Here is a 20,080-nt window from a genome sequence, read left to right as displayed (position 1 = left end):
ACTGTTACTTTTTCTGTCCTTATTAATGGAGAACCGTCAGAAGAGTTTCGGCCAACGAGAGGCCTAAGACAAGGTGACCCATTTTCTCCTTATCTCTTTATTCATTGTGCGAAGGCCTTATCTAATCTTATGAGATGGGCTGTTGAGTGTAATTCGCTGCATGGTGTCCGGGTGTCGAGTAGTGCTCCTGCGGTTTCACATTTGCTCTTCGCTGACGATAGTATCTTTTTTGCTCGTGCAACGATGGGAGAGGCCGAGGTTATTAATGGGGTCCTTCGAAAATATGAAGCAGCTTCGGGGCAGGTGGTTAGCCTTGAAAAGACCACTGTTTCTTTCAGTAGAGGAGTGTCAAGGGAGCAACAGGATAGGCTGGTGGCACGGCTGGGGGTGAGCGAGGTGGCGGAGAAGAAGCGGTATCTTGGGCTACCCACAGTTGTGGGGCGGTCTAAGAAGGTGATTACAAATATTATCCGGGACAAGCTGTGTAAACGGCTACAGGGATGGCGTGGGAAAATTTTGTCTAGGGCTGGTAAGGAGGTTTTTATAAAGGCAGTGGCCAATTCACTCCCTACCTATGTGATGAGTGTGTTTAAAATCCCCGCTAATTTCTGTGATGAGCTCCAATCTTTGGTGGCGCGCTTCTGGTGGGGTCATGAGGAGGGTCGACGAGGTATGGCTTGGGTTGCGTGGAAGAAATTATGCAGACCAAAGGGGGAAGGAGGTATAGGCTTTCGGGATTTCCATTTGTTTAACCTTGCGTTGCTTGGGAAACAAGCTTGTCGATTGCTAACCAGCCCGGATAGTTTATGGGCACGTATTATGAAGGCGAGATACTACCCGAATGGTGATTTTGTTAGTGCGGTGGTTGGGCATAATCCAAGCTATACTTGTGGGTGTATAATGGAGGCTCGGAAGGTGTTGGACGGGGGTTTAAGACGGAGGATAGGGGATGGGAAGGACACGCGAGTGTGGGGGCAAGCGTGGGTAGTTGGGTCGCAGACTGGTAGGGTGATTACTCCGTGTCCTGTTGGGATGGAAGGGATGGTTGTGGCGGATTTTATAGCGGATAATATTGGTTGGGACATTTGAGCACGAGCGAATTACAAATATTCGGTTGAGTCCAAATCGCCCGAGTGACTGATGGTATTTGGGGTGGGAACGAGATGGGGTTTATACTGTGAAATCGGCCTATTTGATGCTGTCCGGAGAAGCTGTGGATTTAGCTGAGCAATCGGATAGGTTGAGGGAGCGATGGTTGTGGAATAACCTATGGAAGGTTCCGGTCTGGCCGCGCGTAAAACTCTTCTTCTGGCAACTCTGTAGTGAAGCTTTGGCAACGAAAGAAAACATCGTTTCTCGAATTGGAGGTGAGTCTTCTCCTTGTCCTTTATGTAATTTGTCTATTGAATCAAGTATTCACCTTTTCCGATATTGTGGGGTAGCTAAGTGGGTGTGGGAAGGGTTGGGCTGGGACTGTGAGGTGCCGGGTGGAGGGAGTAGTGTTCAGGCTTGGGTGGAGGAGGTTTGGAGGGAGATTGGTGCTGGGGAGTACGGGAAATTCATGTTAGGGTGCTGGGCGATTTGGGAGCACAGGAATAAGGTTATCTTCGATGAGGTGGATGTTAACCCGGAGCTGAATGTTCGGAGGGTGGGCGTTGTTATGCATGACTGTGAGGGGGTAGAGGAGTATGGGGGTGCAGCGTGGAATAGGAAGGACAGAAAGGAGGGTGACGGGAGGGTGACGGGAGGGCGAAGGGATGGGAAGCTGCACCGGAGGGATACGTGAAAGTGAATGTCGATGCGGGAGTGAAAGATGGGGAGGGAGTTTCTACGGGCATAGTGTGTAGGGACGGTAGGGGGAAGGTGTTATAGGGGGTTTCGATTGCTAGAACTGAGTCCTGGGAATCGCTTGTCGCTGAAGCTGTAGCTGTGCTGGATAGACTGCAAGAAGCTAGGAGAAGAGGTGATAGTAAGGTGATGGTGGAGAGTGATTGTCTACAACTCGTTGATGCTTTGCAGGAGAAGCGGCAGGGAAGAAGCATGTTTTCGCAGATTATAGATGACATTCTCGTCTTTTGTACTGAATTTCAGTCGGTCTTATGGTCTCATACTAGTCGTTTAGATAATTGTGTGGCGCATTCTCTAGCGCATATTACGCCTAGAGTAGTTGGTAGAATGGATTGGGGGGGGGGGGGGGATAGCTTACCTCCGATTGCGAACAATGATGTACTGTTTGATATTTCGTTATCAATTTAATACCCGCAGGGGTGTTTTCCTCAAAAAAAAAAAAAAAAAATTAATATTTTAAAGAATAATTTATAAGACTATTCAAAAGTAGAGGTCGCGACCCAATTTTACTCTTATTCCCATTTTATTTATCTTGACCTACTTTCACCCTCCAAACAGAAGCTCACGACCTAGTTTATCAACCCAATCATTTTTCACTTTCCAACCAATTAAATTTCTCCACATTATATCACATTTTCACACACACACACACACATATATATATATATATATATATATATATATATATATATATATATATATATATATATAGAGGTAAGATCCGCTGAGTCCACCTATATTTTTGAGTCGCATGAGTCCATTTATGTATCACACGCTATACACAAAAATATCACAAATTGAATAACAATATAGTTTTGTTCATAAACATCGGGAATTAGCTGAGATTGGTGGCTTTTAATGATAGAGAGAAACCACGTGAATTAGCTGAGATTGGGATGAAGATAGTTAAGAAATAATCTAATGTTCCCCTCGCTATAGTGGGGACAGGTACCCTTTTGTACGGTCAGTCCATAGGTATATGGCAGACTTACGGATTATTTACCAAAGTTTATATAGGGGCAATCGGTCCTACAGTTGAATGATACTATAAGCTACATTTATTTATATAGGAGGATTTTACATCAGCTGTCACCAAAGTTTTACGGAGTATTTACCATGCGGTCCATCAACGTGTCGCTAAAATCCGCACCTGAAGTTAGAGGAAGCTGTTAGCAACTGCTTACAGGTTCATGATGTCTCTGATGCTACAAAGCCCGTATATCTGATATCTCTAGTTCGATGATTCCGTAACACCGCTACTATGAAAATTTATCAAAGGGACAGTTTGTCGGACAACAAAAGACTCTAATAAAGCTAAGATGAATCTTTTAGCAATTGTTTCAGTTTCGCTAATGACCATACCAGTGAAATTGGCCTTAAAAGCAACGGCTTTTTCAAGGTATGCTCCGTTAAATGTTGATCCACTGAAATCTGATTCTCTCTATTCTCTAATGGGGTTGAGCTATGTAACAGAGGGGACACAAATAATGGCGGATTATAATGGTGGACAAGATGACTGACAATGAACATGGTGAAAGACGGAGTTAGGTTCAGTGGTGTGATATTGTATAGTATAACCGGTTATATTGTTTAGTACAACCAATGGTATTGTTTATTGTAAGGTGTGATATTGTTTTGTATAACTTGTGATACTCTTTTACTGGACTCACAGACTCAGATACAATATCACGGGTTATATTAAACAATATCACAGGTTAGACTTTAAAAAAAAAACTTTTTTTATAAAAAAAAAAAAAATTATAAATTTTTTTTTTTTACTCATAAAAAAAATTCGTGATATTTTTTTGTATAGCGTGTGATACATAAATGGACTCACGGGACTCAAAAAGATAGGGTGGACTCATGTGATCCTAATTCTATATATATATATATATATATATATATATATATATATATATATATATATATATATATATATATATATATATATATATATATATATATATATATATATATATATATATATATATATATATATATATATATATATATATAGGCAAGTTCAAATGAGTCCACCTAAAATGGTGAGTCCCTAAGTCCTAATCTAAGCCGTTAGATCTTCTAAGATTGATGATTGAGATTTGAAACTTTTAAACAATTTCTGATTTGAATCTTTAATGTTTTAAAAGTGAAACTTTAATCTGTGAAGGTAACTTTAATTCTTTACAAATGTAACTTTAATTTTTTAAAGTCATTTTATAAATAAAAATGTAATTTTTTGTATTTTTGAATATAACTTTAATGTTTTACGACTGAAACTTTAATGCTAAAAAGTGTAACTTTAATTTTTTTAGGCCATTTTTTAATATAAAATTTGATTTTATGAAATAATGTAATTGGGACTAATATTTTTATTTAATTTAACTGAGTTTTTACTGTAACTTTAATGATATACGAGTGAAACTTTAATGCTTTAAAGTGAAACTTTAATTTTTTTAGGCATTTTTTAATATAAAAATTTGAATTTATGTAATAATGTGCTTGTGAGTAATATTTATTTAATTTCACTGATATATAAATATAACTTTAATGTTTAACGAGTGAAACTTTAATGCTAAAAATTGCAACTTTAATTTTTTTAGGCCATTTCAATATAAAAATTTGTATTTATGTAATAATGTAATTGTGACTAAAATTTTTCTAATTTCTCTAATTTACGATTGTAACTTTAATGGTCTACGAGTGAAACTTTAATGGTGTACTATTGAAACGTTAATGGTAGTATACTAGTGATTTTATCTACATTTATATTTTATGCAATTTTATATCCATCCACCGTCATCGACACCGCTAACGACCAACACCCACCACAAGCCCCCGCCTGACCCACCACCCTCAACGCCTCCACGACACCTCCCAGACCCGCACCACCACAAATGGAGGAAAAATCAGAAAAAAAAACAGTCGACAAACAGCAATCTAACACACACCCACGTCCATCACCGAGATCCGTCATCACCGCCAATCTAACCCACACACACGGCCAACACCAACACAAAACTCGACCCCAACAGCCGCCACTCACCACCACTCAAATCAGAAAAAAAAAAAGAGAAAGGAGAAGGGAGAGAGGCGCAGAACCACCATTACCAACCGCGCACGACATCACCACCACTACTAGCCTCACACATAAAACACCAACAACCACCACAAGTTCTTTTTTTCAAAAAGGCGGCTGCCGTCGTTTTGTTGTAGGTGTGGTCGGAAGAGAAGGGGAGGAAGAAGAAAGGGAAAGGGGAGGTGTTAGAGTGGTGACGGCGTGGCAGCAAGGGCGGTGCAGAGAGGATATGAGGAGGCGGGATTTTAAATATCAAAATTCAAAAAAAAAGGCGGGATTTCAGAGGAGGAAGAAAGGGAGGCGACGAGTGGGTCTGGGGGCGGTGTTGGCAGCAGTTGGGGACGGCGTCAGTGTGGTGGCGGCGTGGGCAGCAGGTGGTGGCAGTGGTATTATCAGGTGGTGGCCGGAAATATTAGGGAAGAGGGAGTGATGTATGAGAGAATAGGGAGTAGTGGCGGGTGGTGGTGGTGGTACTCGTGTGGTGGCCGAGGGAGGGAGAAGAGGAGAGAGGAGGGAGGAAAGGAGAGAGGAGGGAGTTAGAGAGAGAAGGAGGCAGAGAGAATGAATGAGTGAGTGAGGATGGATTAGGGTTTGCTTGCTTTTATATCTCCCTTCTTTTTTTGTTTTAATCTTAGCCATCCAATTTCTATGATCTAAGGGTTAGAAATAGGACTTAGGGACTCATCTAAGAGTAGAGGACTCACTTGAACCTAATTATATATATATTGCATCCGGTGAGTCTATGTATGTTAGGTGAGTCAGTCCCGCTGATACCGTCGTTTCAGTACCAAAAATAAAAACCTAGATACTACTAACAGAAGTCAGCGATAAGTAGGGTCGATCTCCATAGGGAGGCGGTCACTATCTACTTGTTAATTCAGTCTGTCTACGGTCACAAGATGGAGGTTTGAGTTGTATAAACTAAACTATGGAAGATTAAGGCAAGAGAAAGGATAGGAGGAATTAATAAGAGAGAGAGAAAACTAGGATCGTCGGGTCATCAATGAATATCGGTTAATTGCAGCTAAGGTCGCAGATCGGTCGCATGTGTCGGTCTAAGGGGCAACGAATATCTCCTTCCGGTCTCAATTCGCCCTAAAATACTATTAGCTTAGCTTCCGCCCTCACTAAAGCATCCTATTGTTCACTGCGGGTCTCACCCCTTCCAACCTTCCGATCTAGGTCAAGGCTTACCAAGGTCAAATAGGCTAAGTGCATCGATTCAAATAGCTGATTACAGTTAATAGCAGTGATTAACAACACAGACATAACGACAACGAAAGATCTGTAACCTAATTAGCAATTAACAACGATTCATCGACTCCCCTAAATCCTATCAGGGGAATTAGCTAGACTTAATAAATACAACAAAAGCAGAAGATGAAGAAGTAAATAACATTGCAAAATAAAGAGAGAATAGAGAAAGAATTACTAAATTAGATCTGGAAGAAAGGCAGTGTTCAACAAAGAGAAAGGGAAAAGATTAATGTATGAGGTGCTGTCAAAGTGTCTGTCGTCTTTCCTATTTATAGGAAAGACAAATTATTTGACCTAAAAACGAAATAAGACTGAAAAAGCCCGAGCCCAATAGAAAATCACTCGATCGAGCAATTTCGAATCACTCGATCGAACAGATTCCTGGCAAAACCTCTCGATCGAGTAGAAAACCTACTCGATCGAGGAACTCCAATTATGCGCATTTAGATCGAACATAAATGTTACTCGATCGAAGACTTCTTCTATCCAAAACTACTCGATCGACCACAAAAGCTACCGATCGAATGACTTGGACTCAACCAGTTACTTGTTTCGTTGATTTCAGCATTGACTTGTTTATTTAGCTTCCGAAATGACTTCACGCATCCCATAACAGCAGTATTTCCGCTCCAAATCTACTCATCCTCCAAATTCATGCTAAACGGACGATAAAAGGCTTGATTCCACCACTTTCAGGTCCATTCCTGCAAATAAAGCAAAACAAACCAAAGTAGAATATTCGGGGCATTTCGTAGCATAAAACTACGAGGATAGCATAGAAATACGTGCATAAAGAGGCCTAAAAAGACTATATAAAATGCACGTATCAAATCTTCCCAAACCGAACCTTTACTCGTTCTCGAGTAAACTAAATGCAAACTAAGGAACGGATATGAAATCTCAGAGCTAGCTACAAATGCCCACTCAAACCAATTTAATGTAAGCGAACTAACACTTATAGCGAAACAGTCAAATGCAAACGAGTTGTAAGATGTTTATAATATAGCTGAACTGTCGACCTTGCAAGACCTTTAATGATGGACTCTCACGGGTCACTCTTCTCTCATGAAGCAAAGGGTAAGCATATAAATGTAAGAGAGAAAGAAAAATAGTTGCTCACCTAAACTACGACCCACATAAACATGCATGCAGTTAATATGATAGACAATTCTAGCTACCGTACACACATTCAACCCAAACAAGGTCCTGTCACAGCCGAGGGCTTACAAAAGTATGGTAAAGTGAGGCAATGGGTAAGAAAAGGCAAAACATTTATGGGAATGTGGAGGTATAGGCGGCCAAGCTAGTACCTGAACAGAACCAAATGGAACATATCCATTTCTTACTCAATTATAGAATTAAGCACATGTGCCCTTCATTCGGCACCAAAACTCACCAAACCGAACCGAACATACTCCTCAAATGATCAAAATAAAACATAGGAGTAACACCAACTTATGCAAATTCTTTTTTCTTTCTTCCATTTTCTTTTCTTTTCACAGTTTTTTTTTCTTTTTTTTTTCTTTTCCTTTTTTTTTTCTTCAACTTCTTTTTTTTCATTTCATCCTCCTTCTCCTTCATAAATTACCAGCTCCAGACCAATACAATACAAACCAAACTTGGCATGATAAATTATATACCGCAAAAACATACACTAAACTAGCTTGACAAGGCAGGCCAAATTTGGACGTAGTTAAGGGTCAAAAGGCAAATTTGGCTAATGTGGAGTTTAATGGGTAAAAATGAAAGAAAAGGGAAATTGTAAGCACCTCCCTGCATGTGACACCAACCACTAACCCGAATGTATGTAGGCAAAAAGCAATTGAATTTCATATACGTGCAAATTACTGAACATGTTATGCAAGGAGTATACTACTCACAACCCTACATGGATCTGGTCATAAATGACACCAGTTTATTAGGCTCTAAATCTTAGAAATTATAAGTAGTTTGCCAAAATTTTCAGGTCAAGTTTATTCGTTCAGCTAAATTTTAACATTAACTTGTAGATATGCAAAATGACAAAGCTAAAGAGATAATTAGTTAAGCAAGGCTTAAATAAAAAGGACAAATTATAGTGCAGTTTCATCATAAAAATCTACCGTTCCGACTCAACCTACATGATAAAATAAACATGAAATTTTTTGAAATTTTTTGAAATTTCTAATTTTTATGAGTTTTTTTATTTTTGTAAAAATAAAGAACAATGCATACGAAAATTAATCGTGATAACAAAAATGCAATAAAAACAACATGCAGACACAAATATGGATGCATAACCTCCCCAAACCAAACCGTACAATGCCCTCATTGTACCCAAAAATAGGGAAAGGAAATGCAAACTAAAGAGGAGGGAGTGAAAATGGGACTCGGAAAACTTACAAAAATACGCGAAGTGGGGACCTCCCCTAACCAGCCAGCAACATGGGAGGTTGCAAACAGCTGCAGAACAGCGTCACAAGAAACGAATCCAAGTCAAAAGCACTCGATCGAAATAGAACAATGGTCGATCGAGTGAACTGGGCACCTAAGCATTTCGATCGAGGAAGTAGGGCTCTCGATCGAAAGATCCTCCTTTGCAGGCACTCGATCAAGAAGAATATATAATCGATCGAGTGAAATCAGCAGCAAAATAATTCGATCGAGTATATAAAGTACTCGATCGACCTATCCACTATAGACTCCAGCAAAGACGCGATAAACAGCCCGCGAAACCAACAAAACAAGCTTAACTGTTCCAATCTATAGTTTAAAAATCAATTATTACACACACAGCAAAAATGTTCGAAAAGCAACTAAAAATTAAAAACTTCGGGTTGCCTCCCGGTAGCGCTAGTTTCAGACAGGTCCCAGCTCGACCATCTTTTCTTCGAGCCTGTCTAATTTTGCCTGGTCAAAACAGCTTAAAGCACGCAGCAACCGATCAAATAGTTGCGCATGTACTACACAAAACTGTAAGTAGCACCATAATATAATAGTAACATAGGAAAATAAAATGTTCAATCGTTTAAGCCTAACAAATTTCCTATGACTGCTCCCAAATTTGTCCACAAAATAAAGGAGCTCAGGAGCACTTAAAAATAAACTAAGGTACCGTTTCAGCCTGACAAATTTCGGATGACAAGAATGGTGAAAAATTGTTAAATTGTTTGTCCAGCCGGGAGGGGGTAGAGCATCAAAAGAAAAAGTAGAAGTCATATGAGATAGCGTACTATCAATACCAACAATAATAAAATTATCGTTAACTACCTCGGTTTGGTTGCTCTCAATGACGGGATCATCGACAAAAGAATATATTATCTCTTCCGTGCTAGAAGCAATCACTGACTCATCTGTCTTCTCATTCCCCTCCTCTGCGGGTTCTATCCAGTAAATCGCAGCCTCCAAGGCATCCAGCTCGGCTTTGAAAATGGGGGATTCACCATAACCATTGTCGTCGTCCATATCGTCATCCAAGGCAGACCAAAGTGATATATCATTATGCTCCATGGCCAATAAGGTCGATCGAGTAGAGATAATACTTTATCGAAAGCTTTCCTCTTGAATATTGCTCGATCGAACAACATGTTCTGCTCGATCGAGGTCTTCCTCATAACAGCTGTTCGATCGAGTGGTTTGTTCTACTCGATCGAACACTTCCTTAGATATTCCACTCGATCGAACACTGTAGCCAGTTCGATCGAGTACTTGTTGCTGTACAACGCATAAATCTTCAAGTAATGCTTCGTTTTCAGATAGATCATCATATTCTGAGTCATAGAAATCAGCAGTAGCGCTAGGCAACTCGGGTCCTTCATGGGAAAGACAACTCTCTGTGTAGGTAACGCATACCTTCTCTGGTTTCCTAATGTTAGACTCAGCAGCTAGCTGAGCTATTTGAGACTCTAGCTTAATGAGTTGAGCTTCTTTATGTCTATCGTCTTCTTGCAGTCGGAGTGCAAGTGTCTTAATTAAAGATTTTAACTCAGCAACAGCTTCTTTCTGTTTATCAAGAGGAGGAACTTGTTGTTGCGGTGGCCAAATAAAAGAAGGCTTTTGATAGCCTTGTTGATAAAGTGGATGTGGCGGCACAATTGCAAAAGATTGACTGGCTTGTCTACGCTGCTTAAACCCGTAAACTTCATCGTTACCTATCAAACAAACAATGGCATTGTGCCCAGCAGTACCGCATCTCTTACAGTAAGCCACCTGCTACGCCATAGGATGGAATATAGGTGGAGGATCAAAGGTACTCAAGCCTTCCCTTTGACGATCTTTTACCTAGAACTGTCTAGGTAGGACCTATCAAAACAGCACTAAAGAAAAAGATGAGAACGGCCTCAAGGGATAAATCCCTTGAAGCTAAAGACAGACAAAAAGAAACAAGTAAATAAAATAGTTGCCTCCCCGGCAACGGCGCCAAAATTTGATACCGTCGTTTCAGTATCAAAAATAAATACCTAGATACTACTAACAGAAGTCAGCGATAAGTAGGGTTGATCTACACAGGGAGGCGGTCACTATCTACTTGTTAATTCAGTCTGTCTACGGTCACAAGATGGGGGTTTGAGTTGCATAAACTAAACTAAGGAAGATTAAGGCAAGAGAAAAGGATAGGAGGAATTAATAAGAGAGAGAGAAAACTAGGATCGTCGGGTCATCAATGAATATCGGTTAATTGCAGCTAAGGTCGCAGATCGGTCGCATGTGTCGGTCTAAGGGGCAACGAATATCTCCTTCCGGTCTCAGTTTGCCCTAAAATACTATTAGCTTAGCTTCCGCCCTCACTAAAGCATCCTATTGTTCGCTGCGGGTCTCACCCTTTCCAACCTTCCGGTCTAGGTCAAGGCTTATCAAGGTCAAATAGGCCAAGTGCATCGATTCAAATAGCTGATTACAGTTAATAGCAGTGATTAACAGCACAGACATAACGACAACGAAAGATCTGTAACCTAATTAGCAATTAACAACGATTCATCGACTCCCCTAAATCCTAGCAGGGGAATTAGCTACACATAATATATACAACAAAAGCAGAAGATGAAGAAGTAAATAACATTGAAAAATAAAGAGAGAATAGAGAAAGAATTACTTAGATCCGGAAGAAAGGCAGTGTTCAACAGAGAGAAAGGGAAAAGATTAATGTATGAGGTGCTGTCAAAGTGTCTGTCGTCTTTCCTATTTATAGGAAAGACAAATTATTTGACCTAAAAACGAAATAAGACTGAAAAAGCCCGAACCCAATAGAAAACCACTCGATCGAGCAATTTAGAATCACTCGATCGAACAGATTCCTGGCAAAACCTCTCGATCGAGTAGAAAACCTGCTCGATCAAGGAACTCCAATTATGCGCATTTCGATCGAACATAAATGTTACTCGATCGAAGACTTCTTCTATCTAAAACTACTCGATCGACCACAAAAGCTTCCAATCGAATGACTTGGACTCAACTAGCTACTTGTTTCGTTGATTTCAGCATTGACTTGTTTATTTAGCTTCCGAAATGACTTCACGCATCCCATAACAGCAGTATTTCCGCTCCAAATCTACCCATCCTCCAAATGCATGCTAAACGGACGATAAAAGGCTTCATTCCACCACTTTCAGGTCCATTCCTGCAAATAAAGCAAAAGAAACCAAAGTAAAATATTCTGGGCATTTCGTAGCATAAAACTACGAGGATAACATAGAAACGCGTGCATAAAGAGGCCTAAAAAGACTATATAAAATGCACGTATCACCCGCGAATCTCAACCACTAGATTTTAATACAAATGCACGGCTGAGATTAATCCTCACAAATTATAATTGATGTATATAAACTTCAGATTTCACATCTTCCCTTATAATTCAATTTCACTTTCTCTCTCTTCATTCACTCTCTTTTTCTCTCTACGAATTTCTCTGTTTTCTTTCGTCGTCTTCGCGTTCAATTCACGAATAAATTCATTCAACAATTCAATCAACTTTCTATCATATCGTTCAATTCAATCAACCTAATTTCGATTTTCAATCCTTGTTCGAATTCAGTCCGTTCATACAATTCCTTTTTCCTTGTTTTGAGCTTTTTGTTACTAGTATGAATTCCTATTCTACAGAGAACACCATGCGCGCATGTAATTTCATGAATCCTTTGCTTTTTAGGTTTTTTGTTCTTTGATTTCATGTTTTCATTGTTGTTAAAGTGATGTAGCTTTGCAATTTTTGTTGATACTTTTTATTTCTTACTATTAAGTTTCAGTTATCATTAAGAATCGTTCGACATACTGTGCAATTATGTTATTTTAGCTCGAGATTACGATTTTGCGCTCATTCCCACCAGATCTAGGTTTTTTGTTGTTCGTCAGCAATGTTTGGATTGAATTGATGTAGGTATACAAATTAATTGCAATTATGCTTTTCACTTTCTCATTCGATCTTTTCTGTATTGTAATTTATCTCCTATTTCACATTAATTTGTAGGCATCAGCTGCATCTTAGGTCAATCAATTTAGAACGATTTAGATTATATGTATTCTGCGTGTTTTAAAAAAAAAAAAAAGAGTTCTGACCTAGTCACATTCAAACCTTTATTTGTTTTCATGAAATTTGTAGCAATTATGGGGATTAAATCAGCGTTCTTAAAATATTCGACACCTGTTAATGTAATATCGTTACTATAACATTACAACTTGTTATCAGCACTGAACTTGAACTAATTATGAAAACGTGTTACTATATATTTGTGTAAGTACTTTCTTTTGATGAAGTTTTAGCTAAATGATAGTGCTATTCCCACTTTAAAATTGCAGAGTCTATTATCGTTAATCGAGGCCATATTTCTGTTCTGCTATCAATCTTTGTGTACTTACATTGTGATGGTAACAGCGTTACTATAACAGTACTTCCCTTTGCAGTCCCGCTCGTCTATTTATATCAATAATACTCCTTTTTTCCCTTTCATATTACAGAGTCCAGTATTGTCAATCCAGTCCTTTCTACGCCAATCGCACAACAACACACCAATGTTCAACCAAATAATCAGCTTGTTTTGTCTCATACACCTAATGGAAGCGAGAGGTGGATTCGTGTAGTTGAGAGCAAGTTCAGATCTACAATTGGTACAGTTTTCAGCTCACTTGAGGAAGGAATTGAATTCTACGGGGTTTACGCACGCGCATGTGGTTTTACTCCCAGGAAGTACACTGCCAAAAACTTTCGAGGTGGCATAGCACACCAAAAATTTATAGTCTGTAATCGTGAAGGGTTTAGGGGAAATAAACAGAAACTATGTTCCATTCCTGTCGATGAGCATAATAATAGTGACAGCTCTTCCACAGTTGAAACAGTTAAAAGGCGCGTTAAAATCTCAAGAATTGGCTGCATAGCTTACGTTAAATTTGCCCTTCTTAATGGGCTTGAGGGACCTGCTATGATTGATGACTTTTCTGAGTTTCATAACCATCATCTCACCTATATTTCTAATCGAGATCTCGAAAAGATTTCAAGATGCCTTTACATGTTTCACAAACAGCTTATATTGGACAATTCCAAGTTGAACATCGGGGCTGCAAAGACTTTCAGGCACGTTAAGGAGCTTGTACATGGGTATCAAAATATAGGTGCTACATTGGTGGACTTTAAAAACTTTCAAAGAGATATAAAGTGTTATATAGGGGAAAGAGATGCTGACCTTTTTCTTGATCGTCTTGAAAAACTCAAAGCCACCCAACCCCAGTTTTAATTTGCCTATGATGTTGACGCATCTAACTATCTCACGAAGGTTATTTGGGCTGATTCTACATCAATTAGAAACTACTCATTCTTCGGGGATGCTGTCAGCTTTGACCCCACCTATGGCACAAACAAGTATGATATGGTTTTTACACCATTTACAGGTGTGAATCTCCACAGAAAGTCGATGTTTTTCGCTGCTTGTTTACTGTCACACGAAGATGAACTGTCCTTCAAATGGATCTTTCAGCATTTCTTGACTACTGTGGGTCAAAAGGAGCCCCAATTTCTTATCATGGATCAATGCCCTGGTATAAAAAAAGGCATTCCCCTCTGTCTTCAAGCAAGCTCGGCATCGTCATTGCATGTGGCATATAACGCAAAAGATCATAGACAAAGTGGGTTCAGCACTCTGCAAAGACACCGACTTTCTTACTCGGTTCAACACTATCGTTTGGGACTCTGATTTGGAACCGTTTGAGTTTGAAGAAAAGTGGCAGAAACTTATTTCAGATTTTCAACTGGAAGATAATGACTGGTTATCTACAATGTTCACTGACCGAAAGCATTGGATTCTTGCCTACCATCGTGACCTTCCCATGGGCTACATATTAAGAACAACACAGCGATCCAAAAGTGCAAATTCTTTTTCAAGCGGTATGAGAATCACTTTGGTACACTGGTCGAATTTTGGATGAGGTAAACAAACATCTCTATTCCTTTGGTCACAATCTCTGTAAATAGATTACGTTACAGTAACACCATTACTGTATCATTGTTACATAATTCAAATGTTGTTGTGCCCTTGTCACATTATTACTAGGTTCCAAACTGCTATGGACCAGCAGCGGTACACACAAAGCCCCGATTATTATGACAACGACCACTCATTACCTAACCTAGACACAAATATACATTTAGAAAAACATGGTGCTATTGTATACACACATGCTGTGTTTAAGATGTTCCAAGAGGAAGTAAAGGCTGCTATATCATGTGGTGTCGCTGACTTTGACAAGGAAGAAAATCTGCGGATAATTTTTGTGGAAGAAGCTGAATAAAACAGAACTTTCAAGGTGACATTCAACCTTTCAACCATGGATGCAAAATGTGCTTGCAAACTCTTCGAAAAAATAGGGTTACTTTGCAGACATATTGTGTGGGTGTACAAGGGCAAAGGAATTCGATAAATACCAAGTAAGTACATTTTAGATCGTTGGACCAAGAACTCTCACGCAACTATCATGTTATATTCGAAAACATTATTATGAACTCTAGCTTACTGTTTCACTTTGAGCCCTCACTCCAATAATTTATTACAGTAATATTGTTGATACGTGCAATTTATTTAGTCTTTTTTAGCCTCTTATTGCACGTATTTCTGTATCATTTACATTGTTTTGTATTGCAAAATGCCCCGAATTGGCTACTTTGGTTCGTCTTGTCTCATTTGCAGGAAATGGACCTTAAAGTAGTGGAATCGTACCTTTTTCGTTCCTCTTAGCATGCATTTTGAGGAGATGGAAATTTGGAGTAGAATGTCGTACCTCGGGAAGCGTGAAGGTGGTCCTTGGAAGCTAACCAAATGAGTTCCTTGTTGATTTCAGTGGATTACACTCGATCGAGAGGATTTGGTGATCGATGGAGTAGTTTTGGCAGTGAAGATGTTCGATCGAGTCCCTGCTGTACTCGATCTAAGTAGGCTATTTTGGAGGTGTTCGATCGAGAGCCCAAGTTGCTCGATCGAGAAGAATTTCCGGATAATCACTCGATCGAGAGGAATAAAGTTGCTCGATCGAGTGACTAGCACTATACTCGGGATTTCTATTCCGTGTTAGGTTATTTTTGTCAATAAAAACGCTTCCCTATATAAAGGAAGTCGTCATTAGGTCTTAATTATCTTTTGAACACTTGAATACACTTTTTTACTCTTAATCACTGTTACTTTTGCTTGCCTCTTTTCCGGATTCGAACCTTGTAATCTTTCTCTTCTCTTAATCTCAATTCAAACCTTTGTTGCTCTTAATCATTTCTCTATTGTTTTATTGTCATTAGTTTATGCTTTATCTTAATCTCTTTGTTATGTCTTGCTTTAGTATGCTTATTGTTATTGTTGTTATTAATTCCGATAGCATGAGTAGCTAAACACCCTTATGTTAGGATTATGGGAGCCATGGTAGGAAATTGATGATGTTATGAATAGGCTAGACGATTGAATGTGAGAACCTGTGCCATTAGCAATATAACTGTAATATGATTAGTTGAGTGCACTCTTCTAAACCCCTTAATCTGGTAAATTCGCTCCTAGATCGGAAGATTGGAATGAACAGACCTGCTATGAACAGTAGACTACCCTAATGTGGACGGTAGTTAAGTTAGTTGTAATCTAGTGTGGATAGCGGACCGGAAGGACATATCCCTCTCTATTTGACTACATTCGTTGCTTTTTCTTGCCTTTACTGCTCTCGTCTTTATTTCTCTTGCCTTAGACCTTCAGTAGTTTAGGAAGCAATCTAAAAACCCCCATTTGTTACTAGACAGACGAGATTGACAGATAGATACTTTAGCCTCCCTGTGGAGATCGACCCTACTTACCGCTGACTTCTGTTAGTAGTACTTAGGTATTTATTTTTGATACTAAAACGACGGTATCAAATTTTGGCGCCGTTGCCGGGGAGGCAATTAGCCTATTTGTCTGTTTTATTTTCGTTTGTCTCTCAGTCTCAGGGAATTTTTAATTCCTTGAGATAGTTCTTATTTATTTTCTCCAGTGCTTTTTATGCCCAGGTCTAACAGGTCAGAGTTAGTTCCAGCTGATCCTGAACCAGAGAGGACCTTTCGCTATAGACAAAGACTGTAGAGAAAGATTCAAAAGCAAGCCTTGAGTACTTTTGAACCCGAGCCAGAACACTTTTTATTTGCAGAAGACCCGTCTTTTAAAGAAGACAAATCTATTTCTGCCGTTAGTCCCGTGAAGATGCCTAATATCGCGAGTCATTCAGAGCCAACAACCGCTTCAATCCCTAAAGGTTTCAAACTTGCGACCGAGGATGGGAACACATTTGACATTCGGCCTTCCTACATCAACCTCGTCGAAAGGAATTTATTTCGTGGAGTAGCTGGAGAGGACCCGCGGAAACATATGGAGGTTTTCACAGACTATTGCTCAACCATTCCCACTACTAAGGGAGTGACTCAGGACAAGATTAAGGAGGTCCTATTTCCTTTTTCTTTGATCGATGGAGCCCGAGAGTGGCTCACCGATCTTGATCGAACTGCAGCCAGTATTACTAACTGGGAGACCCTGGCCCTTACCTTCTATAAAAGGTATTTTCCTCCACGACGAACTAATCAGCTGAGAGGAAAAATTACAAGTTTCAAGCAAACACCAGATCAAAAATTGTACGAAGCATGGTGCCGGTTTAAAAAGTTGGTGCGGTCTCTTCCTCATCATGGTTTCGATCAGTGTTTCTTGTGCAACCAGTTTTATAACGGGTTGTATGACGACCACCGTGCTATTTTGGGCGCCTCATCAAATGGGCGATTTTAGAAGAATAATGATGATGACAAGGGATGGGGAATTATAGAAGAGATGGCTACCCATTGTGTTGAGTATGGGAATATAAGAGGAGGTATTCGTACAGTTTCTTCTGTTGATAATGCAGTTGTGGTTCAGCTGGAAGCCATGAATGCCCGTTTTGATAAGTTAGAGTTGCAGAATGATGGTGATCAACAAACGGTTCACTTGTTGACTATACAAGAAGCCGTTTCATGTGAAAGGTGCGGTAGCAATGACGGTCACACTGCTGTTGACTGTCTAACTGAGAAGGAGCAAGTTCTTGCTTTTCAGCAATATAGGCAAGGAGGCTCTTACTATAACAATCAGAGTTGAGTCCATCCTAATTTGAGATGGACTAGTCAGAATGTGTTGAATCCTACCCCTTCACCGCAGCAACAACAACCTTACATTCCTCCTCCTAAAGCTCAACAAGGCTTTCAAAATCCTCCATCCTTTCCACCGTCGCAATATGGAGCATCATCTAGTGGTGTAAGTGAAATGGCAGAGTTGAAGTCAATGATTCAGTCATTGACAATCCAGTTGCAGAAGAGTGATCAACAAAAAGATGCGTCGATAAAGTCACTTGAGTCCCAGATAGCTCAACTTGCCACTAACCAATCCTCTAGGAAGCCGGACCATTTACCATCTCAACCTGATAAGAACCAACATGAGATGGTGAATCTGATAAATTTGAGAAGTGGTCTTTCCTACGAAGGACCCAAATTGTCAACTGATGAAGACATATCAGACCTGGAAACTACTGTTGCAGGCCGTGAACATTCGTCATTGGACGAAACTATGCTGAAACCGCGCAAAGTCCTCGATCGACTCATTTCAGGTGGTCGATCGAGAGGAAATGCTGAAGAAACTACTCGATCGAGTGAAATGTCTGTTCGATTGAGTAGTGCTGATAATGAAGATTTCGATCGAGTGGGTGATTATTCTCGATCGAAGGAAGTTGTTGCTGAAAGTACTCGATCGAAGGGCAAAAGGGGTCGATCGAGTAAGAAAGATGATCATCGTGTTAAGACGTTGGTAGAAAGAAATAAGGGGTTTGAAATTCCTATCACGGTTCCTTTTCCGAGGCGATTGCAGAACAAGAAGGCCGAACAACTGTTCGGGAAATTTTCTGATATCCTGAAGAGCCTTCATGTCAACGTTCCTTTCGCTGAACTGCTTACCCAGGTACCCTTTTACATGAAGTTTATGAAAAAAATATTAACGCGTAAGAGGCATATTACTGATCATAAAACGGTAGCTTTGACTGAAATAAGGTCCGCCTTAGTTCAGAATAAGACACCACCTAAACAATCCGACCCGGGTAGCTTTTCGATTCCATGCCATATAGAAACCCACTTAATTGATAATGCGCTATGTGACTTAGGTGCTAGCGTAAATGTCTTACCACTGTCTCTTGCTAAGAGACTGGGTTTGACCAAATTTGATTGCACTAACATGACTGTTCAGATGGCCGACCGTACTATATCTTGGCCACTAGGTGTCTTAGAGGACATACCTGTGAAGATCGGGAGATTATATATTTCCATTGATTTTGTGGTCTTAGACATACCCGAAGATTCTTACACTCCCATTATTTTGGGATGACCATTCTTATTTACTGCTCGCGCGGTAATTGATGTCGGGGGGAAGACCCTTACTTTTCAGGTAGGTGACGAGGAGCTGACATTTTATCAGTCCAAAGCTCGTAGGTCTCCTATCCAAGTTCAACCTTGCAATGCCTTACCCTTTATAGACCCAGTAGATTCTCCAGCTGATGGAATTGATTTCTGTGCTGCTATAGTGACACCTCTGCCTCAGACTGAGAGCAATATGGAGGACCATTCTGTTGTTTTCCTTGCTGCAGGTACAAACAGAGGGGATAATGGAGATTCCATCGGTCATGGTACAGTGAAAGTCAAGATAAGTGATGGGAACAATGAAAATGATGAGCCCAACAAGAGTGCCAAAGGGAAGAAGAAAGTGCAGGCGTATGTGGACGCGAACTATGTTTCTTCTATCAGTTCAAGTTCAAGCTCATGGCAATCCAAGAGGACGGTCCGCGATGCTGAAGAGACCTCCTCTAGTCAGAAGCCCTTTTTGGGCTGTTACAGTGTTTTGGAAGATAAGCGGGGAATGCCCCGTTGTAACACTTTGTAATTTGAATTTCCGTTAGACACCTTTATTCTCGTTTTAGACTGTTAGACAATAACGTAGTTAGTTTTAGCATAAGACCGAATATAGACTGCGTACTTTTGAATTTGGTATTTGCGGGAAGCATTTCTATGTGTTTTATCTAGGTTTGGGAAAGATTTAATGCATTGGGATACGTGCCAAAGGAAAACAACTCGATCGAGTACTTTTTGTACTCGATCGAGAGAAATGCCCAGACAAAGTCTTCGATCGAATTGTCCAAAAAGGGAAGTTCTCGATCGAACGCTGATTTACTCGATCGAGCAGAATGATGGAAGAAGTTCTCGATCGAGTGGTTTCAAATAACTCGATCGAGTAACTATGTCTTATAAGACGCAGGGAGTATTCCTTTTCCCTTCTATTTTCATTCTAATTATCCATTTTTCCCTTTTGTGCGATAAACCTTCGAAAAAATCCCCCAAATCTCCTTTTGTTGTTCCCCTTTACCAAATTC

At 39.9% G+C, this 20,080-nt stretch overlaps 2 protein-coding genes across 2 annotated transcripts; both read left to right on the top strand.

Moving 5' to 3' along the window:
• Positions 1-1,195: 1,195 nt before the first annotated feature.
• LOC141608031 (uncharacterized) lies at positions 1,196-1,786 on the top strand. Its single transcript, XM_074427381.1, has one exon. The coding sequence runs from the start codon at positions 1,196-1,198 to the stop codon at positions 1,784-1,786; it is 591 nt and encodes a 196-aa protein (XP_074283482.1).
• Positions 1,787-14,242: 12,456 nt separating this feature from the next.
• On the top strand, positions 14,243-14,938 carry LOC141608030 (protein FAR-RED IMPAIRED RESPONSE 1-like). Its single transcript, XM_074427379.1, has 2 exons — positions 14,243-14,534; positions 14,622-14,938. The coding sequence occupies exons 1-2, from the start codon at positions 14,243-14,245 to the stop codon at positions 14,936-14,938; spliced, it is 609 nt and encodes a 202-aa protein (XP_074283480.1).
• The last annotated feature ends 5,142 nt before the right edge of the window (positions 14,939-20,080 follow it).

Source organism: Silene latifolia, chromosome 10 (genome assembly GCF_048544455.1).
Source record: "Silene latifolia isolate original U9 population chromosome 10, ASM4854445v1, whole genome shotgun sequence".
Taxonomy (NCBI): domain Eukaryota; kingdom Viridiplantae; phylum Streptophyta; class Magnoliopsida; order Caryophyllales; family Caryophyllaceae; genus Silene; species Silene latifolia.
This window is presented reverse-complemented; position numbering and strand designations above follow the sequence as displayed.